At 47.2% G+C, this 18982-nt stretch overlaps 1 protein-coding gene across 4 annotated transcripts in view; it reads right to left on the bottom strand.

Moving 5' to 3' along the window:
• RABEP1 (rabaptin, RAB GTPase binding effector protein 1) overlaps positions 1 to 18982 on the bottom strand; it is an 88840-nt gene that overhangs the window by 35063 nt on the left and 34795 nt on the right. For 3 of the 4 annotated variants that reach the window (XM_047707634.1, XM_047707633.1, XM_047707635.1), the window contains exons 2-4: positions 18415 to 18543; positions 2270 to 2473; positions 441 to 601 (exon numbers count right to left, since the gene is read on the bottom strand). In XM_047707634.1, the coding sequence (XP_047563590.1) occupies positions 441 to 601; positions 2270 to 2473; positions 18415 to 18543 (494 nt within the window). The remainder of the gene's footprint in view (positions 1 to 440; positions 602 to 2269; positions 2474 to 18414; positions 18544 to 18982) is intronic. The other variant, XM_047707636.1, reaches the window with a different exon arrangement.

Raw genomic sequence — 18982 nt, 5'->3', positions numbered from 1 at the left:
TCCTCACGCGGGAACCACCGCGTGCTGGGAAAGACAGATCACCACCATCTGGTGTCCAGGTCCGGGTCAGACCTACTCACACTCATGCGGCGCTGGCGTGCCAGACACAAGCACGAGTCCGCAGGCTCCACCAACAACCAAGACTCCCGCCCCCGCGGAGCTCCCCGGCCAGCGCGGACAGAGAGGCAGCAACAGCACACACGACACACAGGGGAACTGTGTGTGCGACAGACAGGGAGACACGCGCGTGGGGCCAGGTGACCAGCAGAGCTGCGGTGGGGACACGTGTCAGAGGCAGGAGGCTGGTGGCCGCATGGCTGTCCCGCACGTCAGGCGAGAAAGCCCTGCACTCTGCATACAAGCAGCCCCCGTCGCAGACCAGAGCCACCACGTGCGCACCCATATCGGACGCCCCCGCACGCGAGGACACTCCCTCGTACCTTTTTCATTTCGTTTTCCAGGTTCTCCTCCTCCTGGCCCTCGGACAGCCGCCGCCGCAGCTCGGCAATCTCGCGCTCGGCGGACTCACGGTACTGCGCCCACTGGCCACGCTCCTGCTCCAGCCGCACATGGAACTGGTGCTCGATGTCGCGCACGGTCTCTGCGGGAGGCACCGCACAGCGCGGTCGGGGTGCGCCCACCATGGGAAGCACCACGGGAGGAGCCCGGTCCGGGTCACGCAAAACAACGAAACCCACGGGTGAGATTTCTGGTTCTCTCTCCGCTGATGGCTCTGAAGCTCATCTAATCCTCGTGACCGGCAGGAGCCGAATGTTCCCTCCCGGACGGGGAAAGCCCAAGGAAGGTCCAGCCCCGCTGGTGCTGGGCCCAGCAGCAGAGCACGGCTAAGCGGGCCAGCCTCCGCCACACCTCTGCAGGCACACACAGGCTCCGGCTGCGACCCCAACAGGACCATCACCCCACCCACAGCCCCAGATGTGGGGGATAGGGATACGCATCTGCAACAGTGCCCTGGGTCTCGGGATTCTACACCGAGAGGAGTCTACACGGTCCTCATCAAACAGCTTCACCGTCGGTATAATCGTACAGCATTCCGGGAGACACACTGCTGGCGGCCACTAACTTCCATCCCTCGCTCCTGCCCCACAAAACCCCAATTCTGTTAAGAACTCAGTGGCCCAGTTTAGAAACCAGATTACCCAGCTGCCTTTGTAGTTATGGGCAACCACGCCCCTCAGTAAATGGGACGGGTACATGCTGGAGGCTTCGAGAAAACGTTTGCTTCTCCGAGGTGGACCGAAGGCGCAGCGGCCACTTTTCAGCCGTGAGGAGGACGGTGTTGAAAGCCCTGTGCTAAGGGATGGAGAACCACAAGGACCGAAGGCCCAGGGACACGCGTGCCATCGCAGAGGCTCTAACTGGCCCAGAGTCCCTGCCTCCAGGCTGCTGCTTCTGAGGGAGGAACGGGACTCCTGCAAGGGTGAGCCACTGTCACCGGCCGCCGTGAGGCTTACACCCATCCCGAGGGGACAGCCACCAACCTGGAGACAGGGCTCGTGTCCCCAGCCGCCTCTTGGAGCAGCAGGGCAAAAAAGACACGCAGGCCAACATGGCAGAGAAAGTCACCACTATTTCACACGCACAATATGAATGAAACGAATTTCAGGAACCCAAAGCTTCAGGGGCAACTTCCTCCATTTCACCCTCATCTGGCCAGAGAGGCAGGAGTCACGGAGCACCAGTGCCAACAGCAGCCAGGCCAAGCCGCGGCTGCTCCCTCACCCCAGACTCAAAGGCTGGCAGCCCGGCCAGCCCGCGGACTCCGGCCCGCACCTTCCGACCTCGGAAACCACGGTGAAGGGGCACATCAAATCCTAGCTTCCCCTGAAAACGCGAACTCCAGGCCGCGCTGGACTGCACGCACAGCCGGGAAGTGTCAGCAGCGACCTGAACCCCGGGGAGGTCTCCACCCCACACACGCCCCGCACATGCCCCGCACATGCCCCGCATCCACGCAGCCAGCTCCTCCCACACACCCGGCCTGGCCCCACTGCCAACCCCGGGGAAACGCAGCCCCACAGATGCCCCCATAAGCCCCCAGTCCCAAACCCGGGACAGAGGAGGATGGCAGGCCGAGGACAGCACCACGGGCCTCCCCTCGTTCCAGGGAGGATGGCGCCCCTGACGACAGCAATGCAGGAAGCCATAAGTGAGCTCAGGACCCTGTGGGATCGCCGCCCAGCCATCCGCCATCAGCTGCGGTGAGCTCAGGAAACCACGGCACTCCCGGAACGTTCTCGGTCTTTACCTTTCATCACAGCCTGAAGCGAGGCAACCTCTTCTCTCCACTGTCTCTTCACTTCATCGATGGCTTCCTGCTTGGTGTTCTCAGAGACCGTGGCGATGGCCTTGATGTTCTCCACCTCTGCCTGGGCTTCCCACAGCTGTGTCCGCAGCTGCCCCAGGTCGTCCTGTGCCGCCTGCAACACCGCATTCTGCCTCTTCAGGTCCTCTGGGGAGAGAGGGAGAGAGGAAAGCCTTCCCGTTAGCATCTGTGTGGGTCAGGCTGGCATCCCAAGGAAGCAATAAAGCATTACACTTACGATGTTAACATTCTAGTGAGGAAATGAAGCCCTGAATTTTAAAATGTTAACTTAGAAAAAATGAACATTTCTTTAAAAACTTATTTGAGAGAGAGCAGGCGCACGAGTGGGGGTTGGGGCAGGGGCAGAGGGATAAGTAGACCCCGGCTGAGCAGGGAGCCTGATGCCAGGCTCCATCCCAGGACCCTGGGATCATGACCTGAGCCGAAACCAAGAGCCAGACGCTCAAGTGACTGAGCCTCCCAGGGGTCCCCAAAATGGAATTATTTTAATAAACATAAAAGTTAAGGTATACAGGGTATCACAAAGCCATTACTTACTTAATTATCCGACCAGACAGTGATTAAGGCCGTAGTTCTAACGCTAAGCTGAGCCTCTTTCACCACTGGCTAATGAAAGAATTTAACCTCTCTGGCCTCAGTTTCCACATCTACAAAACCGGGATTAGAAACACCCATCTCAGAAGGCTGCTTTAATGATAAGACAATCTACTGAAAATACCTAGTAGTCCAACACTTGCACAAAGTAAACATTCCAGAAACAGTTAACAGAGGAGGAAAATAGCCAGAGTACACGGTAGCCATACAAGATCAAGGATTTCTTAAAGTCAGGATGAATCTTCCCACATCTCTTGACTGCCTCTTAAGTGTTAAGTTATCTGACGTGCAAGCCCAGCTAGGGCGTGTGTTTGGCCAACTGACTCTGCACAGGGCGCACCTGCCAACAGTACGTGGGGGCGCACCTGCTCCCCATACACTTAACCAACGGTCACTACTCGCCACTGCTTACACTCCTTGCCCACGTCTCGGGGAGAAGCCGGCGAGAGCCGTAATCTCTAGCCCCCATCGGCAGTGAGGCTGAGTATCTTTTAGACTGTTAATGCCTGCGTTTCTTCTTTGGTAACGGCCCCTGCCTGGGTCTCTAACGAACCACCTTTCCTCTGATGGAGAAGAGTATTTGACACATCCCGGTACTGACTGACCCTGCTTTCTGAGAACACTCTCCCAGCTGCTTGTCTCTTGACTTTTCCATGGCTTCCACCATCAAAGGTATGAGACACTCATGCAGGAGAACCATGCGTCTCTAAGCAAAGTCGCCGATTTCCTTTACAGACCGCAGTAATGAAGCGGATGGGCCAGGACAGCAGTCTGAGGACCTAACTCTGTCACCGGCTGCCGCACGACATGAAGGAATCACACCACGCTCAAGCCGGGGCGGTGGCAACGCTTCTTGGCATGAATTTCTAAGTACTAGAAAAAGCTAATCGAGGGACCCTGGGTGGCTCACTCATTAACTGTCTGCCTTCACTCAGATCACGATGCTGGGGTCCTGGAGTCAAGCCCCGCATTGGCTCCCTGCTCAGCGGGAAGCCTGCTTCTCTCTCTCTGCTGCTCCTGTTGTTTGTGCTCAACCTCTCTCTCTCTCTCTCTCTCTCTGACATATAAATAAAATCTTTTAAAAAAATCAACTCGATAACATTAAAGGACTTTTCAATGTTATGAGGACATTAATCACTACCCAGCACAGGCAGGCCGGGTAACTGGAGAAACACTAGTCACACTCATCGTAAGTCGTGCAGAGATCTTTACTTCCACAACACCTGCTTCAACGTCAGTATCAAAACATCTTGGGGGTGCCTGGGTGGCTCAGCCGGCAAAGCGTCTGAGTCTTGGTTTCGGTTCAGGTCATGATCTCAGGGCAGAGGAATAGAGCCCCACAGGCTCCATGCTCAGTGGGGAGTCTGCCCGACGGCCTCACACATCCTCCAATAAATAAAGAAATCTTTAAAAAAACATTTTGAAACACTAGCCAGAGAAAGTGATAAGAACGTTAACTGCAGAAAGTAATGACGTGTCTGGGAGGAAAGACGGGTATGTAGGAAACAGTGATGGGTGCGTGGGAAGGACCCCGGGACCACACACATGAAGCCACAGAAGGAAAGCTGTGTGCGTAACCTCCGTGTTCTGAGTGAAATGTGAAATAAAAGAAAAAGCATTATCTTTGGAATACGTTGGTCTTTTCTGAGAGCTACAATTCTGTTAAGGCTCAAGTCTAGACACTCACACCTGCTCATGCTGATTACCCCTGCTCCTTTTTATTTACTGGAAATTACCCAGACTAAAATGTGGTCACTATGAACAGAAAAACAACAAATACCAAACTTAAATGCTAATTTGTGGCATGTTTCCACAGGGTAAAAGCAGCACAGAGGGCCTAGAGGAAGACTAGGTCAAATTTAGTTCCTGACTTATGTATATGGAGATAAGATCTATATTATATGCTACATAGTCCTTAAATATATATATTTAATGAAGAAACAAAAAGAAGTTAAAACTTAGAAAAACCTACATTTTCTGTACCAAACATTTCAAATGTTTGCGATGGTACAAGTTATTATTAAAGAACAGTTATCTGGGGCGCCTGGTGGCTCAGTCGGTTAAGCTCCTGCCTTTGGCTCAGGTCATGATCGCAGGGTACTGGGATTGAGTCCCCCATCCAGGTCCCTGCTCAGCGGGAAGCCTGCTTCTCCCTCTCCCCCTCCCCCTGCTTGTGTTCCCTCTCTCACTGTGTCTCTCTCTGTCAAATAAATAGATAAAATCTTAAAAAAAAAAAAAAAAAGTTGCACACCTTGCTTTAAAAAAAAAAAAAAACAACTAAAGAACAGTAATTTATCCATTTTGGTTTTGTATATGTAGTGATAAAGATTTTCAAACGTACTCCGAAACTCAGAATCTAGTACAACAATCTGTCACGGACCCATCACCAAGATGCACCAAGATCCAACCACACTGATTTCAGCCATCGCTTTTCTACCACATATCTTGAAAATAAGCCCCAGAAACAACAGAACATCACCTAATATACTACAACATGCATCTCTAAAATGTGACTATGTCCTTGCACACACACAGTGCTGCTGTCACGAGTAACACGCTGGATGTACCAGCGTCCAAGCTGTAGTAAAACCTTGTGCTCACGCGAGGGCCTAGTTACAGACGTTCTCGCCTGCAGGAGGGCTCTCTCCCACCAAGAGCTGCACAGTGCGGCCTGACACAGCAGTTCTTATCCTATTCTGTCTACTTTTGTGCAGTTTCATAGAGACACATCGTTCTGATGACGTGGGGAATCCTCCCCTACCAGATTCAGAAGTGACCGTTACAAGCCTTGTGCACCCGCTACGCAGCTCCCGCAAGCGCAGACCGGCGGGCGGTCTTGTCCCTCGCACCCACGTGCCCTCCGCAACACGCTACTATGAGACTAGCCTCGGGCATTTTAAACTGATGAACTTTATTTTTTAGAGCCATTTCTGCTCACGGCAAGACGGAGCAGAAAGTACAGAGCTCCCGTACCCTCCCTGCCCCACCCTGCACAAGCTCCCCTCCTGTGCACACCCTACAAACACATATTATACATGACACACCCCACGGTCTACATGAGGCTAACTCACGATGACATGTCTCCGCCCCCGTGGATCACACACAAGAGTTCCCCGCCCTACAAGTCCTCTCTGCCCCATTCATTCCTGCTTCCCTCCCAGGCCCTGGCAATCACTCATCATTTCACTGTCTCCACAGTCTTGCCTTTTCTGGGGTGTCCCACAGTTACAATCCAACAGCACCCTTTTTGAGGCTGAATATTCCACTGTCTGGATGTACCAGCTTATCCGTTCACCTACTAGAGGGCATCTTGATTGCTTTCAAGTTTGGGTAATTATTAGTCCATAACTGCATGGACAGTTTTCAATTCCCTCAGGCATATACTGAGGAGGAAAACTGTTGAATCGTATCAGGTAAGAGTAGGTTTAGTTTTTGTAAGAAACTGCCCAGCTACCTCCCAAAGCGACCATACCACCGTGTACTCCCACCAGCAATGGAAGGACGTTCCAACAGCTGCTCCTCAGCAGCAGCATTGCTGGAGGGCCAGTGTTTCTCGGGCCATCACAACACGTGTGTGGTGGTACCTCATTGCCTTACTACATTCCAACTCAGAAACCATCACCACAACCGATCTGGGAACATTTCAATCCTCCCAGAGGGAAACTCAGGGCTCTTTATGACCTCCCAACTCTCTACCCCCCAGTATCAAGGAACCACTAATGGACTTTCCACCCGTCAACCATCTACACACCCTGGCCATTTCACAGAAATGTCATCATACATGATCCTGTGACTCGCTCGTCACTCGGCATGACGCTTTCAAAGCTCAACCCTGCGGTAGCATCAGGACTTCATTCCTTTTTATGCAGGAATAATAAAAATAATATGTCCATTCATCAGGTGCCATCTGGGCTGTTCCCCCCATTTGGCTCTTCTAAATAATGCTGCCGCGCGTTTCCTCTCCTGTGTATAAAGCTAGGGGTGAAATTCTGGGTCACGTGGTAACTATGTCACCACGTTAAGAACTGGAAGACTATCTCCTGTACCTCTGGGCCATTTAACAATCCTGTCAGTAGTGTGTGAGGACACTCGGTTCTCCGCATCCTCGTCCGCACCTATTATTACCGGACTTCTTGACACAGGCATCCTGGGGCGTGAAGCAGCATCTCACCGTCACTCTGACGTGTGCTTCTCTGATCCTAAGGACACTGAGTATCTTAATCATGTGTGTGTGTCAGCCACCTGGGCGACCTCTCTGGAGAAACGTCTACCAACCACTGTCTGTCAAATGTCAATGTCTGTCAACAGACCAGTGTCTGTTGACCATTTTCCGCTGGGCTGTCCTTGTATTACTTAGCTGTAAGGGCTCCTGATATATAGAGATAAAAGTCCCTCATCCGATACGATATTTGCAAAAATGTCTCCCATCCAGTGGGCTGTCTTTTCACTTCCCTGACAGTGTCCTTGAAAACATAAAAGCATTTAACTCTGATGAAGCGCGCTCTGTCTGCTTCCTGACTGGTTGCCTCGGCTCGCAGCGTCCTACCGGAGACAGCGCTGCTCAATTCCAAGGTTGCACGGATTGATCCCTAGGTTTTCCTGTAAGAGTTTTACAGTCTGTCTTTTAAACCCTGGTCCTTGACACATTCCAAGTGGATCTGTATACATGGGGATACCAAGATGTCTCGGTACGGTCTGTTGGAAAGATGGTCCTTCCTCACTTGGGCCGTTCCGTCGTCTTGCACACAGTGGGCTGACCACGCGCGGGAGGAGGTCAGTGTCTGGATCCCAGCTCTACCTCGCGGAGCTACTACTTACACCTGTGCCAGCACCACACTGTCTCGACCACTACCGCTTCGTAGCCAGTTCTGAAACCGGGCTAAGTGAGTCCTCCAACTTTGTTCTTGTTTTCCAAGAACGTTTTGGCTATTCTGGATCCCTAACACGGTTGAATAATTTGGAGGATCAGTTTGTCCACATCTATCAAAAAGAACTGAGATGATGGAAGACACTGCATTAAATCTGTACACCCATCGGGGGGTCCCATCAATACTAAGTCTTCTGATATATGAACATAGAATGTTTTTCCAGTTATTTAGATCGCTTTCAGTTTTTTCAACACCATTTTGAAAGTTTTCAAAGTAAAAGTTTTACAATTATTTTGTTAAATTTCTTCCTAAATATATCACAAATTTTGATGCTACTATAAACAGAATTATTTCCGGGGCGCCTGGGTGGCTCAGTGGGTAAAGCCGCTGCCTTTGGCTCGGGTCATGATCTCAGGGTCCTGGGATCAAGCCCCGCATCGGGCTCTCTTCTCAGCGGGGAGCCTGCTTCTCTCTCTCTCTCTCTCTCTCTGCCTGCCTCTCTGTCTACTTGTGATCTCTCTCTGTCAAATAAATAAATAAAATCTTTAAAAAAAAAAAACAGAATTATTTCCTTAGTTCCATTTTCAGATTACTCATTACAAGTGTATAGAAATATAATCAATTTGAACCCACAGGTGTATTAATCTTTGACAAAGCAGGAAAGAACGTCTAATGGGGAAAGGAAACAATCAATAAAACTTAAAAGGCAACCTACAGAATGGGAGAATATGTTTGCAAATGATGTATCTAATAAAGGGTCAGTGGCCCAAATCTATATAGAATTTGTATAACTCAACACCCAAAACATGAATAATCCAGTTAATACATAGGCAGAAGACATGAATAGTGATTTCTCCAAGGAACACGTCCAGATGGCCATCACACACACGAAAAGATGCTCAACATCACCGGTCAGCAGGGACACGCAAACAAAACTACAAGGAGGTACCACCTCCCTCCCATCAGAACGTCAAAGATCAACACCACAAGAAACCATGGATGCCGGTGAGGATGGGGAGAAGAGGGGGACCCTCCTGCACTGCTGCTGGGAAAGCAAACTGGTGCAGCCGCTCTGGGCAAGTTAAAAGCAGAGCCACCCAACGACCCAGCAACTGCACTACTAGGGGTTTACCCGAAGATGCAAAATACTGATTCCGAGGGATACGTGCACCCCATGTGTACATTAGCATTCTCTACAACAGCCAAATTATGGAAACAGCCCACATGTCCATCAGATGATGAATGGGTAAAGAAGATGCAGGGTGTGTGTGTGTGTGTGTGTGTGAGAGAGAGAGAGAGAGAAAGAGAGATGGAATATTACTTGGCCATAAAAAGGAAAGAAATCTTGCCATTTGCAAAGACATGGCTCACTTACAGACTATAAGGCAAAGCAAGTCCGTCAGAGAAAGACAAATACCATCCAACTTCACTCGTATGTAGAATTTAAGAAACAAAACAAATGAGGCGTCTGGGTGGCTCAGCTGGTTAAGCGTGTGACTCAGTCTCGGCTCAGGTCTTGACCTTGGGGTGGTAAGTTCAAGTCCATGTTGGGCCCCACTTTAAAAAAAAAAAAAAGGAAAAAAAGAGAGGCAAACCACAGAACAGACTCTTAACTAGAGAGCAGGTTACGGGGGGAGGCTGCTGGGGGACGGGTGAAGCAGGTGGTGGGGATTCGGGCGTACACTTGCGATGGGCGCCTGGCAGCGTAGCACGGTGCTGAGTCACCACACTGCACACTCACAACTAGCATTACACTGCACGTTCGCTAACTGGAATTGAACTCAAAACTGCAGAAGAAGAAATACAACTGCATTCTGTGTACTGATCGCGTACCCTGCAACCCTGCTGAACTCCCATTACTGCTCAAACAGGCTTCCAGTGGATTCCCGTCCGTCCTCCTCACGTAAGTGGAATCATACATTACTTGTCTCTTTCTGGCTAGTTTCACTTTGGAAGGATCATCTTCACGGCTGAAAAACGTGAACACGTCTGAATGCCATCAAACACGCCGTCAGTGCCGCGAAGTCCTGTTGTCTGAATTCTTTTAACAGTTCAGCGCTTTGAGTCAAATTCCAATAAGGTGCATAAATGTTTCAACATGTGCTCTCTCTCTCAATCCATAGGTTCCCCTCCAGCTCCTTCTTCCCCAAAGTCAATTTTATTTAGGGTTTTAAACTCTGTAGTCATAAATGAGATTGGCTTATTTGTATGCTAGTATCTGTGCTTCTTGGTTAGGTATCGGGGTTAGCCTAATTCCACGAGATGAAATGGATGGCTCTCTTTTTGTTTCTGACATAGCATATAAAAGAAACAAATTTTCCTTGTGTATTTAACAAAACTTCCCTGTGCCTGTGGCATCTTTTATAAATAAGAATTGTTTATTGACTCAGTTTTTCTTACGGTTATGCTTTATTCAAGTTTTCTATTTGAGGTGATTTTGGTAATTCATATATCCTGGGATACTATTCAACTCAATAGCCAAGACTTTTGGCACAGACATACACAGTGTTCTTATGCTTTTACAGTTCTACTCCATCAGTAATTGTCTTGTTTTTTTCCAAAAGATGAGCTTTTGATTTTATTGAGCTTCTTAACTATTAACTTTGCTTTCCATTTCATCATTTTCTAATTTTTTTTCTTCTTTATGTTCACTCTTTTTCTAGCTTCCAGAGCTAAACACTTAAATCATTTCTTTTTCTTTTTAAAGATTTTATTTATTTGACAGAGAGAGCGAGCAAGCAGCAGAGGGAGAGGGAGAAGCAGGCTCCCCACTGAGCAAGGAGACCAACGTAGGGCTCGATCCCAGCACCCCGGGATCATGACCTGAGCTAGAGGCAGATGCTTAACCGACTGAGCCACCCAGGGGCCCCAGATCATTTATCTTTCAATCTCTCACTATCTTTTAATTATTTAATTTTAATAAATGCTTTGAAACTTAAAAGCTTATTCTCTAAGTATTGTTTTAGCTGCTTTCCACAAGTATCTTCACCATATTCTCAGATATTGTGATCTCCACTATGATTTCCTCTTTAACTTAGGACCAACAGGAATGCATTCTTAGTTCCCAAACTTTTACAAAACACTTACATTACTGTTTAAAATCTTTAACAGAATTAGGTAAGAAAACATAAGTAGTCTTTTTTTTTTTACTACGTTGAGTTCTTGAGATATATGTACACAGGCCATTTTTTTGTGTTCCTTATGAATATAAAAGGAATATAAAATATAATATATATTTTATATATATTATAAAAATATATAATATATTTTATATATTATATATTTTACATATTATATATTTTATATATTATATATTTTTATAATATATATAATATATATTTTATATGTTATAAAATATATATATAAATATATTTTATATATAAAATATAAAATAGAATAACATGAATATAAAAGGAATGAACATTTTTTGATTCCTTGGGTACAGAATTCCTAGATCAAGCTTTTTAAAATTCTGTTGCTCAAAGCTATTACATCTTACCTATTACTTGATCTAGCAATCAATACAATATTAAATAACTCCTTCCTGTGTTGATGTCTTCAATTCTATCAACCTTCTGTTTTACATGGCATGTCATGGGGATTTCGTTGAGTACATACAAGTTCATGATTGTCTTTTTTTTTTTTTTAGGACTTTAATTTATTTGAGAGAGTGAATGAGAGAGAGAGAGAGCACAAGCCAGGGGGAAAAACAGAGGAAGAAGCAGACTTCCTGTGGAGCAAGGAGCCCAATGCACGGCTCAATCCCAGGATCCCCAGACCCCGGGATTGTGACCTGAGCTGAAGGCAGATGCTTAACCGACTGAGCCCCCCAGGCGCCCCAGTGATGGCTGTATCTTCTCGGTAGATTGTCTCATTATGAGATAGCCTTCTACATTCCTTCAACGTGTGTTGCCGTAGGCCCCAATCTTGTTCTTACTGTTTCATTTGTTTCACTTTCTTCTTTTAAAACCTAACATGAGCTATGAAGTTTTTTGGTTCTGGTTTTTACAGTCAGACTTACTGTTTCTAGGCTGGTATTATTTCTTCTACCCTATATTCTCCCTGCATTTACTCTTCTTGCAAATGCCATCTCTACTGGTTCTTCTGGTGATTCGTGTGGCTAAGTGCTCTTAAATTCCATATACCTAAAATACCTATTGTGCTCTCGTTCTTTTTTTTTTTTTTTTAAGATTTTATTTATTTATTTGACAGAGAATCACAAGCAGGCAGAGAAGGGGGGAAGCAGGTTCCCTGCCAAGCAGAGATCTGGATGCGGGGCTCCATCTTAGGATGCTGAGATCATGACCTGAGCCGAAGGCAGAGGCTTAACCCACTGAGCCCCCCAGGCGCCCCGGTGCTCTCATTCTTGAATAACTCAGCTACATATAAAATTTGAGGTTGAGACTTACTTTTCTCTGCACCTTGAAGATATTTGTCTCCTGTAATAGATTTTGTTTATGTGGCATCTCCCAATAACCTGTTTCTTCTGTTAGCCTTCCATATTTTCTTTTCATTCTTGGTGTTCTACAGCTTATGATACATCAAAATAAGAATTTACTATTCTACAGCTTATTTACTTATCTACTTTATTTACTTATTTACTTTACTTATCTACTTATAGTAGAATTTACTATTCTACAGCTTTACTGTTCTACAGCTTATGATACATCAAAATAAGAATTTACTATTACATATCTACTTGGTACTCAGTATTTATGTTAAGGACTCACTTTTTTTCTTTTTTTCTTTTTTTTTCTTTTTTTTTTTTAAGATTTTTATTTATTTATTTATTTGACAGAGAGAGATCACAAGTAGACAGAGAGGCAGGCAGAGAGAGAGAGAGAGGGAAGCAGGCTCCCTGCTGAGCAGAGAGCCCGATGTGGGACTCGATCCCAGGACCCTGAGATCATGACCTGAGCCGAAGGCAGCGGCTTAACCCACTGAGCCACCCAGGCTCCCCACTTTTTTTCTTAATCCCTGAAAAACCTCAGTTAGCATCTCCTCAAATATTTTAACCCTCCTCTGTCTTCTCCTGCAACTTTTTTTTTTTTTTAAGATTTTATTTATTTATTTGACAGAGAGCGAGATCACAAGTAGGCAGAGAGGCAGGCAGAGAGAGGAGGAAGCAGGCTCACCGCTGAGCAGAGAGCCTGATGCGGGGCTCGATCCCAGGACCCCGAGATCATGACCTGGGCCGAAGGTGGAGGCTTAACCCACTGAGCCACCCAGGTGCCCCTCCTGCAACTCTTTTTATTATTACTATTTTTTCAGATTTTATTCATTTGACAGAGAGAGACACAGAGAAGGAGCACAGGCAGGGGGAGTGGGAGAGGGAGAAGCAGGCTTCCCACCGAGCAGGGAGTCTGATGTGGGGCTCCATCCCAGGACCCTGGGATCATGACCACAGCAGAAGGCAGACCCTTAATGACTGAGCCCCCAGGCGCCCCACAACTCTTTTCAGAAACATGTTCGAGACTCATTGGAGCCTCTACGTCTGCTACCCTTTGATCCTTCTCGCTCTGTCTCACTGGGAAGGGGAGCTCCCAAATACCATTTTCTAATTCACTGAAATCTCTGTGCCTTATCTACAGTTTAAACCATCTATTTACCTTATTTCCATTTATTTGTTGTTTCTAAGATTTCTGATGGCTTTCAATTTTATTTAATATACCTAGATTTATTTCCAAATCTCAGTGTAAGGTCACAGCGCCTGAACCACAAACATCTTCCTTAACCTGGCACAGAACTACTGAAACTCTGATTGGTCAGTGCCCGGGCTTTACAGAAACTAGGCCCACAGATAAAGTCCTTCCCAACAGCCCTAGAAAATCTGTCTTCTGGTGATGAATGCGTGTTATAGCTCTACCATTTTCCTTCAAACTCCAAACTCTCTGGCCTTCTGTTTGCTGCTTCACATAACAGAGCTTCTCCTACTGCCCAAGACTGAGGATTTCCAAAACCAAACCCTGGCATAGTGCCAAGCTGTATACTGAGGTTGGCGAATCCAGAAAGCCAAACCACACACTTCTTTTGAAAGCTGAATGCTTTTTCTTCAAAAAAGTTCAGTGGAAAAGCAACAGAGCTTTCAGAAACACGAACATACCCAGCTGAAGGCAGCTGAGAAAAGGGCAGGTACCAAGGTCGGAAGGGGCAGCTGAGGGGAGTCCGAAGTCCTAACCTCTTTCAGCAGCCTTCCTCATACTGTCCGTACTTCTCCGCTGGCCCTTCTCCAAACACGAGAGCGCAGCTATTACCACACCAAAGCAAACGCTGCTGCTATTGGGACAAATACAGATGTCTGGACTTCCAGAGTCATCTTGACCTGGTCTGCTGGACGCTGAAGACGTGCTGAACATCTCAAACCCATGACTTACGCTGCCGCCATCTGTGACCACGAAGACCAGGTTCACATTTGCAGCAGACGCTGTACCAGAAGCTGCCGCTTTAGGGGACAGCCGTACGTCTTTATTTTCATTATGACATAGGGAAACGGCCAAGACTGAAACTGAATCAACATTTACCTTTTACAGACTATGCATTTTCTTTAGAAATGACACCAAAAACTCTCAAAAGGGGTCACATTATTTCTTCTGAACTTTTGTGAAAAGTGACGTCCCCTCCACGGCCGGCTGAAGTTCGCCAGGAACTCCAGACAATGCAGATACGAACGCGCTCACAGATCGCTTACTAGGTCTCGGTGTCCTCACAGTAACTTGACATACCCACACTGTTTTCTGAACGAACCCACAGTTCAAGCTGTCTGGATCAGAGACTGAAAACCGCAAATGATCACGTATTTCAGAAATGAGAGGTACTTGGTCATTTTCCGTTCTGAAGAACCTTACAGGAAAGTCCATCTTATAATTTAAAAGCAGAAAATAAGAAAACAAAGGAAACCCTAACAGCTTTATTTGGGGACAGAGGAAATCAGAAAACAAAATGACAAACTTGGGGCAAGACTAACTTGAGTTTACGGAGTAAGCCAGACCGAAAGAGCGAGCGTAGGAAGGGCTGCCGGAGACCGCGGAGGAGGGGACAGGACGCCCCAGCTAGAGTGGCGGCGCATTCACCAGTCACCAGAGGCGAGCCGTGTGCCGCCGCGCACGGACATGAAAGGTACCACAGGTCCCCCGACAAGGACACACCACTGCACGGTTCAAAGTGGTGCCTCCTCAGTTCGAGGCTGGAACAAGCTTTCTCAGGGAGCATTAACGAAGTCACAGAGACACACGGAAGAACCAGACAGAACTTCTCATGACGCTCAACATACGTTCAAATGATAACTCTGCAAACACTCTGCTCCTAAAGACCATACTTTTTTGGAGATAAAACCGTAACTCAATCACCCCAGCCTCCGCAGTGACTTGCACCGTGTGCCGTGCTGAGACAGGAGTGCCAGCGTTCCCTCCCTGTGGGCCTCGAAGGAACTAGATCGAGCGGGGAGGCAGCCGCACCCCACAACAGGCAGCAAGCCTGTGCTGTGCTGGATGCACTCCGTGAGGCCTACACAGCTCTCAAGCTTGTCTGAACACAGTTCACAGCAAAAGATGCATTTTCTATCTCACCTCCACGCACACACCTGGCTGTGTCACTGACGCAAACCGGTCTGTCCCTGTGACTCTGCTCAGCTGAGCCTTACCAGGTGTCCTGCGCCGCTGCGTCCCACTGTGCTCTCGACACCTGCTGCACACGACCACTTACAATCTTTCCTGACCCCTCCAAGAGTGGCCGCCTATAGCCTGCAGGGAGCTCGCAGGGCAGGGTCCTCAGTGGAGCACACAGACCCCTGCGGAGTATGAGGGCAGAGTCCCCTGCCCACCTCCCTTCCCTCAACAGCGCTCTCCCATGTAACAAGACACGGCCTTCTGCCCGCCCCGCACTGTGGGTCACCGCCCCATGAATAACCTCCTCTCCCGTGTCCAACCAGAGGGACAATGTGAAGCATCAGGACTAGCGCTGGAAAAGCTCACAGCTAACGACTGGGTAACAGGCCTGTGGCAGGTCAGGCAACTTCGAAGTCCACTTCCAACAACACCGGAGGAAGCCTGAGCGGGCTGCTGGCCGACAGACGAGAAGTACTTTCGAAGCTGAGGACTATGTGACTTAACATGTAATTCAGAGAGACCGTAAGAGAATGGAATAATCATCACATAAAATAAACCTTCTAGGGTGCTTGGGGGGCTCAGCCAGTGAAGAACTCTCTGCCTTCGGCTCAGGTCACGATCTCAGGGTCCTGGGATGGAGCCCCATATCGGGCTCCCTGCTCAGCAGGGAGCCTGCTTCTCCCTTTCCCTCTGCCCTTGCCCTGTTCATGCTCATTCTCTCTCTCTCAAATAAATAAATAAAATCTTAAATAAAATAAAATAAACCTTCTATTTCCATATACTTATTTATAAGACTAAGGGTTCTCAGCACTCATCTTTATTTAAAAAAAAAAAAAAAAAAAAAAAAACCTGGAGGCACCTGGGGGGCTCAGTCTGTTAGGCATCTGCCTTTGGCTGAGGTCATGATCCCAGGGTCCTGGGATCGAGCCCTGTGTTGGGCTCTGCACTCGGCAGGGAGTCTGCTTGGGTCTGTCTCTCCCTCTCCCTCTGGCCCCCTCTACTCCCACTTGTGCTCTCTCTCTCAAATAAATATTTTTTTTTAAAAAAACCCAAAACTTACCTTTTTCTACAAGTAAATATTACTCACACAGAGGTTACGACTTAATTGGGAGGGAAATCCAATTGTATCTGCATTTCCAATATGTAATGTACCTGCATTTCCAACAAGTTTCACACTTTATTATATTTTAAATGTATAGAATGTATGTAGTGTGTTCAACTGTGCACGTATTAATAACTGTAACGGTAAGTCAGTGCATTAGAAATATGTAAGCAATTTCTGTCGCAGACAAGTCTGATGAAATTTTCTTTGAAAAAGGATTTCGAGCATCAAGTACCACCCATGACTCCCCAAGTGTGGTCCCGGAACCAAGAGCGTCAGCACCACCTGCTAACTCACTAGAAGTGTCAGTTCTAGGACCCCGCAGACCCGATGAGTCAGGCTCTAGGGTGAGACACACGATCTCTATTCTAACAAAGTCAAATTCTGATGCACAACACTCAAGTCTGTGTTCCTAAAACAAGGGGAAAAAAAACTTTTTAGAATAAAATTCTGAGGGAGCTGTAGAACTGAAAACCCAACACAAGGAGGGGAAAAAAATGTAAAATTTCTGCTGAAGATCTTATTCAAGTATTTTTCTTAAAATGAATGGTGAAAGATATTAAATCACTGATTGATTCTGCTGGATATGCTTAAGAGCATGAGGTTTTAATTTAAATTCTTAGTGTTGACAATAATACAGAATTTGTATCTTTTGTACCTTTTTAAATTTAAAATAAAACATTTTAAGCATCACCTTCAGGATGACTTGATGGAGTGCTTCCACAAAATGGAACTTCAAAGCTGGCTGATCACCAGTCTTGAGCAGCGGCTCACAAACTGCACATACCTAGAGCTCATCAGAAATGCAGATTCCTGGGCACCACCCCAACACACTGTGTTCTGACGAGCTCTCAGAGGATTTCACCCAGCATCTGAGTCGCCCAATTAAAACACCGATTGCTGGACCCTGAGCTGGTCAAGCGTGAGACAGGACCCAAACCATACATTTCTAACAAGCTTCCCAGGTGACTGCCACCCAGGTGACTGCAACCCCGCTGCTGCTGTTTTGTGACCACACTCTGGGAACCACTGCTGGGGGCTGCGGAAGCCACAGCTATATTTTCCTACATCAACACCCAACGTGTAAGCCTGTCCTGACTCTTCAAGGCCAGGCCCTCAACACATTCCCGCATCTGTCTTGTAAGCCTTCCTTCTCTCCTTGCTCGAGCTCCAGTTCTAGAAGTTCCAGAACCCTGGCACTGCGGCTCCGGCTCCAGCCAGCACCCAGCACCCAGCACCGCATCTGCCTCACCGGAGTCCTGGGTCTTTGCTGGTAAGTAAGTGATCATCTGCGGGATCCCCTCAAGGAAGCATCAACGTGTGACAGTCTGCAACACAGCCAAGGCTCTCAGTAGAACACCCCGAGGCCACTTGGCCTGGGCTCTCTCTCAGGCGGGAAGTCCACCGAGAGCCCCATGTCCCAGGGTGCTGGAGCCTCCCTACAGCGCTGCGCGTATCCTTGTGAAGCTCAAAGATAAGGGAAAGCCTGAATCCTGCATTTTCCAACGTGTTCTATCAGTTCCATTCTTTTTATTTATTTTTTTAAAGATTTTATTTATTTATTTGAGAGACAGAGATCACAAGCAGGCAGAGAGGCAGGCAGAGAGAGGGGGGGAAGCAGGCTCCCTGCTGAGCAGAGAGCCCGACGCAGGGCTTGATCCCAGTACCCTGAGATCATGACCTGAGACAAAGGCAGAGGCTTAACCCACTGAGCCACCCAGGTACCTCTCTATCAGTTCCATTCTTAACTCTAGGCTCTAAATAGGCTTTCAGTTTACAACGTAAATACAAATAAAATCAAGGTGTGTTCAATGATAAAATTAACATTGTACTACCAAGAAACTCTACACGTTAAGGCAGTCTTAGTATGGGGAGTTAGAGATAGACTTAGGAACTTACCCTCTTTAGCCAAATATAACTCTTTAAATTTTGCTCTCTTTTGATTAAATTCTTGCTCAAGCTGCTGCTGTGCACGTAAAAATTCTGCATTAATTTTTTCCAATTCTGCTACCCGTTGCTGAAGAGAAACTGGAAAAAAAAATACTAGTTAACAAGTAATAACTTTTATTTATAAGTTACATATTTCTATAACGAAACAAGTAAGCAAGCTTCTTCCAAAGATCCAATATATTCTAGAAATTCTAATCTTCGCCTCTATCAGACGTAACCCACACTACGAATGAATCACACAAGGTACCACAGCATATATATATGGAGAATCACGTGAGGCAAATTTCCCAAAAGAGAGCTTCTGAAGTCCCTCTGTAGCTGACAGCGCATTGATCTATTCTGGAGTTATTAACTACTGGAGTGCGGGGCCCAATCTTGCTAGCTCCGGTTTCCCTCAAGCGTTACAAGCAAAACTTTACAGTTTTCTGACTGGGAAAGGCAAACCAGTCTAGACCATCCTCCCAACTGCAAAAGGACTCATCACCATTATACTGGAATCATCATCAAAAACCCTCTC

The sequence above is a fragment of the Lutra lutra genome, chromosome 16 (genome assembly GCF_902655055.1).
Source record: "Lutra lutra chromosome 16, mLutLut1.2, whole genome shotgun sequence".
Taxonomy (NCBI): Eukaryota; Metazoa; Chordata; class Mammalia; order Carnivora; family Mustelidae; genus Lutra; species Lutra lutra.
The sequence above is the reverse complement of the archived record's forward strand: the minus strand, read 5'-3'. Positions and strand labels throughout refer to the sequence as shown.